Source organism: Limulus polyphemus, unplaced genomic scaffold (assembly GCF_000517525.1).
Source record: "Limulus polyphemus unplaced genomic scaffold, Limulus_polyphemus-2.1.2 Scaffold1480, whole genome shotgun sequence".
Lineage (NCBI taxonomy): Eukaryota > Metazoa > Arthropoda > Merostomata > Xiphosura > Limulidae > Limulus > Limulus polyphemus.
In genome coordinates, this window is record NW_013667090.1 from 265,660 (window position 1) to 273,918 (window position 8,259).

An 8,259-nucleotide genomic window follows, 5' to 3' on the forward strand; every position below is an offset into this window, starting at 1 on the left:
CTTGATGCTACAACCCTTGTGTGTGAATTAAAAAAATGGAACACACTGATTATGTCACTAAAGGTACAGTAGAAGTTTTTTTAGCCATAAAGAAGACCTAATGTCCAACCATATAGAAAGAGATCACTAACTAAAGAGACCCACCACTAACTCATTGACTATCTAAGTGAAATCAGAGTCTTGAAAGAGAATTCATCACTTCTACCAAGATAAATTCCCTAACATAACAAAAATTAATGGAAGTTTTGACAGTATTTCCTTTCTCAAATGCAGTTGTTGAGAAATATTTCAGCAAAATGAGCAAGGTCAAAACTGACTAGAGGGCTGGACTTGATGCTAAAACCCTTGTGTGTGAATTAAAAAAATGGAACACACTGATTATGACACTAAAGGTACAGTAGAAATGAAGACCTAATGTCCAACCATATAGAAAGAGACCTAAGCTTGACAGCACAGACCCAGTAGCAAAAAGTTTCTAATCTAGCATTTATCGAGCAGCCTAACTAAAATTGATGAGAAAGATAAACCTTGTGAAGTTGAATTAGTCTGTTTGTCAAAGAATGGACAGTCAGCATGACCACATATCAAGTGACTGTATTTTCGAGATATGAAGAAAAAAATTAGTTATCATCAAATGACAACATTATATTGATATTTTTTGTGATTAAAACTTTTGCATATATTTGTCTTATGATAATTTCAATTTCACTTAACCTAAGAATTAATTATTTTAGTCATGAAGTTTTAGCATACACAGTAGCAAGGTTAATGGTTACCTTGTTATATCTAACATTATCTATCATCTATGTCTGTTTCATTTTCCTTTGACTAGGTATTTCCTTTTCTTCAACCAAATGCCCTATATATTTCATGAACATCTCATAATGAAAGCACACACCAATAATGGTAGAGGGGCCTAAAATAGACATTTATTACATTGTTATTCAAAATGTACTAACTGTTAATCAACTTTAAGATTGATTAGCAAAAGCTACTAATCAATTTTTGAAAAGTAATTTAAGCTTTGAAGTATAAATAATACCTCACAACCTGAGGTGGTGTATTAAATTTGTTTTGTTGAAATCATTGCTGATTTTGCCTCCATGTGAAATTTTTGGAGCATATAGTTTGCAATCAGCTGTCCTATTGTTGTTTTCAGACACTAAGAAAATTACAAGCTGTGCTATTTTCAGACATATTTAAAAACAAATATTCATAACTTGTTGCACACTACAGCAAATACATTATTGTCTCAACTCTTAAGTGTGAGGGATAAGTTAGCAAATTGGATAGAATAGTGAGTGGATGGAAGAAAGCAGAGGGTTGTTATAAATGGAGTTCAGCCAAACTGGATTAATGTCACAAGTGGGGTACCTCAGGACTCAGTCTTAGGACCTTTGCACTTTTTGATTTACATCAATGACATAGATGAAGGAATAATCAATACATTACTTAAATTTGCAGATGATATTAAAGTCTTGGGTGTTGCTAGTTGTGAAGTAGGTGTTGCTGATTTAGATCATTTAGTGAGTTGGGCAAATAAATGGCAGATGGGTTTTAATTATAATGAATGCAAGATAAGGGTTATCATAATTCGAATTATAAGTATAATTTGGAAGGAAATAACCTTAGCAGTGTCATGAAAGAAAGAGATCTTGGTGTAATAGTCAACCAGTCTCTAAAGCCATTCAAGCAGTGTGCTATTACTAGTGGTAGGCCAAATAGGATTTTAAGTTGTATTTAGAGAAATATTGAATACAAGTCTATAGAGGTTATAATTTCATAGTACAGGTCACTGGTTAGGCCACATTTGGAATAGTGTGTTCAGTCTTGGGCTCTTTACCTTAAGAAAGACATTGAATTGTTGGAAAAAGGGGTTCAGAGAAGAGTTACTAGAATGGTGACTGGGATGGAGAGGTTGTCATACAAGATGAGGCTGAAATCTCTCAAATTGTTTTCTCTTGAACAAAGAAGAGTTAGGGGTATTTGATTGAGCTGTTTAAGATTGTAAAGGGAACTGATAGTGTTGATGCATCATCTTTTTTTCATATTTAACAATGAGAATAGTAGGACTAGGAGACACAAATATAAATTTTGGCAAGTTAGGAGTCATCCTCAGCTAAGTTTAATTTTTGTAACAGGGTGGTTAGCCTTTGGAATGGGTTGCCTTCGGATGTTGTAAAGGCAGAAAATTTAGGCGAGTTTAAGAAAAAGCTTAATAAGTATATGAATCATAGGGATTGGCTTTAAGATATTATTTCAATTTAGTTTAGAGGATGGAACAAACAAGATGCACCAATGGGTCCCATGTTCTCCCAAAAAGTTGTTATTTATGCATCACAACATTCTATGCAACAAGATGCAAAAACATTGGTGTACATTAACAGCTACAACAACACAAAAGGCCAATTACTTATGATGTAATTTTTTTCTTATTCTTATGGCGGGTCAATAGCTTACCAATATATTGGTACACACTAATAAAATTGAAGATAACCATTATAAATGTTTAAAAACGTTTAAAACTGACTTCTATAACAGAAGACTTAGGGGATTGTAGAAGTTGGTCAAACAGCATACTATGCAACTGAAAATGGTATATCAAAAAAAGATTGGCAGAAAATTAAAAATAATTTAAACACATTAATGGTAATGAAATTGTTAAGATGAGAGTAGGGCCTCAGAGGATTGACAAAAAAAAGTATAATTTCTATTGATTATAGGATGACTAGATTACTAAATTCAAATATTTCATTATTTACTAATGAAGACTAAAGCAATATTCCTCATCTTGAACAGCTGCTAGATGGAAATGGGGTCAAACAAGATGATCACATTAATTCTGAGCTCATTACAAAAAAAAATTGGTAAGTTTAAAGAATGATAAGACTCCTGGACCAGATAATATTTACCCAAAGGTTTTGAAAGCAGTTATGTATTGGACATGTGAACCACTTGCTGTTATTTTTTGTAAATTACAGGGTTCTAGTTAACCCGAACTTCCAGTTTCCGTATGCACTAGAATTTGTCAGGATGCAGGAGATTTGGCCCCCATGTATGAGTATGCATTGTAAAATGCCCCATACACAAGGAAAGCACAAGTACTATGCTTCAAACATTGTATCATAACAAACTAAACAGCATACAGTTTGTACACAGCTGTCCACAATCAACTTCTAACAGGTTTCATCAATGACAATAAATTGTACAAATAAAAAACCATGCAAAAGTACCACATTATTAACCCTGTCACCTCGGTTATGTCAAAGTGCATGTGTTACATACTTTCACAGAGTTATATTCAAATTTTATTATACCTGTATATGAATAAACTCAGCATAAGAACATACATAATAACTCAAAGTTTAGTATTATTTAAGTTTTAAGTTCTTAATTTTATAAGGAAATATTTATACAAATTCTCAATCTTTCCTAGTATGAGAACTGTGTTATTTGTCTTCCCTCTCTTTAATTTTTTTAAGACCCCTCTGAGAAGTACAAAATTTAATGCAAAGTACTCTTGATAATGTTTTCATCATTCAGGCAAAGCATAATTTACATAGCCTTCAATCTTATTTAGTTACAAAGTATTAAAATAGAAAATCAGACCCCTCTTGTCACACCCACCTGCCACATCCTCTCTTTCAGAACTTGCCAATAATTCTCTCTGACATTTAAAAATATATTATTTATAACAAATAGACAGCCAAAGTTTTTTCTATCAAATGACATATTATATTATGTTAGCATTGTCTATTTTCCCTCCAGTTCAAACTTTATTCCAACAGGAAACACATCGATGAGCTTACCTGAATTTTTAACAACTTTTGTTGCACAGTTGGAAAGTCAGAAAAATTGTGATAGTTATGGATCATTGTTTCCTTTTTGCATACCATTATTTTGTGTTATTTGGTGCATTACTTAATTACATAGAAATCATATAATGCAGTAGTACAATTAGTGTAAAGAAGTAAGGTGAAGGTTTCATCGACAGTCGATAGCAAAAAGAAGACCCGGGTAAGTACTATATTTCTTGTTTTTCATGTGTATTCTATAGTTATTATTATAAAAGTAACTAAAATGTAAAAATTGCAAACTTTTTAGATTAGATGAAGTAAAATAAATAATAATATTAATGAGAAAAATTTTTTGTTATGAGGTATGCTCACGTGTAGCCTGTGCATTATGTTATTCGATACTGTAATATTAGCTGCACATTCACCACATGATTTGCAATTTATATGGCATGAATAGTAATTGGACACAGTTCAACGGGCAATAAAACAATAAAATTTAAGTATAAATAGATGTATATTGCTGTTACAAGTTTTAAGCTAATTAGAATAAACAGCTGTTTTCTGTTATAATTTACAGTCATTCCAGAAAAAAATAGAGGAAATTTATAATTATTTCCTAATTTTTTATGGTGGTTACGAGGTCAGTCAAATCAACTGATCTCATATACAGTTAGGATAAAGAAAATAACAGATAAAATATAAAGTTTTTCTGAAAAAAAAAAAGATTTGATATTTATTTAGGAGGTTTTTTGTTTATGCAAATGATATTTGAAAATTATTAGAGGAAGGAAAGTATTTTTAATCTTATCATGAATGTACATTGTGAATAAAGTTTTACATTGACATTGAGGTGCATTTTTCCTCTTTTTATTTGAGTTTATTAAATTCTACCTATGGGACCCATGAAAATCTCACTAGGACTCTTGAAAAAGTTGAGAGTCCAGAACCTTTCACTGTGGGATCCTAGTGAGAACACTGAATTATTGAATCGTGAGCTGATGCCAGAAGACTGAAGCTGGCTAATGTAAGTCTTCTCTTCAAGTCAAGTGAGAATTTTCTAGATAATTACAGACCTATTACATCAGTGGTGGGAAACATTCTTGAAAAGCTGATACAAAATATTTGCAAAATAATTTAGAAAAGTTTAAACTTTTCTTGGATAGTCAACATAATTTCATTAGGGTAAAGTTTTGTCTTGTTAATCTTTTGATATACTTTGATGAGGGTATATGTGTTGATCTGTTGTATATGGATTTTCATAAATCAGTGTGGAAGGACACACAAAAAGCTTGTTAAAAATTCTCTTTATTGGTATGGGGAATAAGTGGCTCAATGGATTGAAAGATAATTGAATGAGAACAAAGAATTATTATGAGTAGAGTTCAGTCAAACTGGATTAATGACACAAGTGGTGCTGTGTTAGGACATTTGCTCTTTTGATCTGAATCAATGGCATAGATGAAGGATGATCAATAAACTGTTTAAACCTGAGGACATTAAGGTCTTGAATGTTGTTAGTTGTGATTACAATACCATTGCTTTACAAAATTCTTAGATTTAGTGAGTTGGATGAATAAACAACTAATAATCATGGTAAGTGTAATATAATACATGTTGATTATCATAATTCAAACTATCATTTTGATTCGTATAACTTTAAATGTGTTATGAAAGAAAAGGGTCTCGATGTTTTGGTTGATCAATCTCTACAACCATTCAAGTAGTATGCTTTTGCTAGTGATAGAAATATTTTTTCCTCAGAAAATTTTACCTAATTTCCATGGAAGACTTGCAGAAATGAATATGTTTTACATGAAAGGCTATGCCATTTTATGAATACTGGAATGTACATATTTAGTGTTTATTACCATCAATAACAAAATTAAAATTTATCCATAAGGTTTAAATCTTAAATTCTACATTACTTGATACGAGGTTTTAAGATTGTTAATAGAAATAGACAGTGTTGATGTATCATCTTTTTTCATACTTAATAGTAAGAATTGTAGGACATGGGGACATAAATATATATTTTGGCAAGATAATACACTTATTTATCTAACAGGATGGTTGACCTTTGAAATGGGTTACCTTCATATGTGGTAGATGCACTAAATGAAAGGGAGTTTAGAGGAAAGGTTGAGAATAATTTAAATGATAAGAGATGGTTTTGAGGAATGTTTTTGGTTTGGTTTAGTTCAGTAGCTACAACAGTCTCAATGAACCAACAAGCCCCTTGGTGTCCTTAAATGTTATGTTATTTATGTTAGATATAAATTATAACTAATTATACTGCTTACAAGTTATACTTGCTGACCATACCAAGGTTTTGTGTGTTACTGGAAGTTAGAGGATGCTGTTCCTTTACAAAAAGATTCAGATCATTTGGAAAGTTGGCAAGTAACTGGCAGATGACTTTTAATTATAGTAAAATATGTTGGTTCTCATAATTTAAACTCAACGAATATTTTTGATGGGAATCACCATAACAGTACATGTAACAAAAGAATATTGGTGTTTTGGTTGAACAGACTATTAAATTGTCCAAAGCAGTATGTTATTGCTTGTGACAGATAAAATACAGATTTGTTTTGTATTTACAAAAATATTGAATTCAAATATTTTTATTGTGTGGGTCACTGGGTTAGGCCTTATTTAGATTTAGAGAATTGTGTTCAGTCTTGAAATCTTTACCCTAATAAGGTCATTGAATTGTTATAAAGGATTCAAAGAAAGACTGCTACTACTAAGATTATACCCAAGATAAAAAGATTGTTTTACAAGAACAGATTATGATCTCCAAAATTATTTTTTCTTCAAACAAAAAAAAAGTCACAGGAGATCTGATTATGGTTTTAAAGATTATTAAGAGTATTTATGCATAATATTTTCTATTTTGTATTTAATGGTGAGAATGGTAAGATAGTGGGACAAGTTTTGGTAGGGTAGGAGTCATTTTTAGCTTCAGACAGTTTTACTTTTCTAACAGGATTGTTGGCCTTGGAAATGGGTTGATTTCAGATGTGGTAGATCCAATTAATGTAATGGAGTTTAAGAGAAAACTTTATAAATATTTAAACAATTAGAGCCATTGCATTTGAGTTTTGTTTATTGAAGTGAAGGTTTGTTTGTTTGGTTTGAATTTCGTGCAAAGCTACACAAGGGCTATCTGCACTAGCCATCCCTAATTCAAAAGTGTAAAACTTAAGGGAAGGTCATCATCACCCACTGCCAGCTCTTGGGCCACTCTTTTACCAACGAATAGTGGGATTGACCATCACATTATAGCATCCCCAAGACTGAAAGGCCGAGTATGTTTGGTGGGACAGGGATTCAAAGCCACGATTTCTATTTCCAAGTTCTACTTTACCAAATCTTGAGTCTATGTCCCATAGTCCTACCATTTTTACCACTATACACGAAATTAAGATGGTGCATTAATCCTGTCCCTACCCTTCATAGTTTGAATGCTTCAATCTGTTCCCTCTTTAAATTCTAATCCTTTTTCCCAAGACAAATTCATTTTAATTTTAAATATCTCAACCTATTCTCATATGAAAGCCCTTCCATCCCAGAAATCATTCTACTAGTAATATTACTAATACTAGTAGTAGCAGTCCTCCTTTGAACCATTTCCAGTTTCCAACAACTCACTGTCCATCTTAACCTGTTTATATTTACAGCATTAAATACATAGCCCAAAAGTGAAAACAATACTCTAAATATAGATGAGGCCTAACCATAAATATGTACAAATGTACGACAACCTACTTTGACTTGTGTTCACTATTAATGTAGATACAACCTAAAATCCTATAACTTATAAGCTTTCCCACTGGTAACAACACACTCCGTGGAACTGTTGGAAGGCTTGAGAATGATCTACCAAAGGCAAAACAACTTGTGACCAAGATCCTTTTCTACACTGAGTTGGTTTCCATTAAGAAGGTAATTATACTTTATAGTTAAAATTATGATAACCCACATGCATTGGCTCACACTTATCATAATTAAATAAATTACAACGTACACAAATTTAGGTATAATGATTAAAATTCGTACTTACCAGTATAACAACTTTGTCAACGCCAGGTTCTTTATTAATGCTAGTTATCGTTGCCATTTTAGGTCGGTTAAGTATTATAATTCACTAAATGATGATTAAATCATAAATGTAACAAAATTCAAATTCCCTCCAAGCAGGTGTACATTGCATAATATTTGTAAAAGTTTTTTTTTTTTGTTATTGTTGTTAATACTAAACATAAAAAGTAAGCAAATTAAAATAAATGATAAATAGCAAGTATTAACTATTTTTCTATTAAACCAAAAATTAAAACAGTAATTAACATTGAAAGGCAAATCATATCTTTCAAAAATTTAGTCGATTGAAGTTAAATGATATTGTTACGTCTCCGTTCGTTCGTTAATTTTCCGTAAAAATTCTTTCCGAAGAAACTTT

The 8,259-nt window shown here is 31.5% G+C and overlaps 1 protein-coding gene across 1 annotated transcript in view; it reads right to left on the reverse strand.

The window, feature by feature from the left end:
* The window catches only part of LOC106463782 (centromere protein M-like), a 74,641-nt gene extending 66,645 nt beyond the window's left edge, over positions 1-7,996 (reverse strand). The window contains exon 1 of the mRNA XM_013923851.2: positions 7,864-7,996. Coding sequence (XP_013779305.1) covers positions 7,864-7,920 — 57 coding nt within the window. The 5' untranslated portion in view covers positions 7,921-7,996. The remainder of the gene's footprint in view (positions 1-7,863) is intronic.
* Between the last annotated feature and the right edge of the window lie 263 nt (positions 7,997-8,259).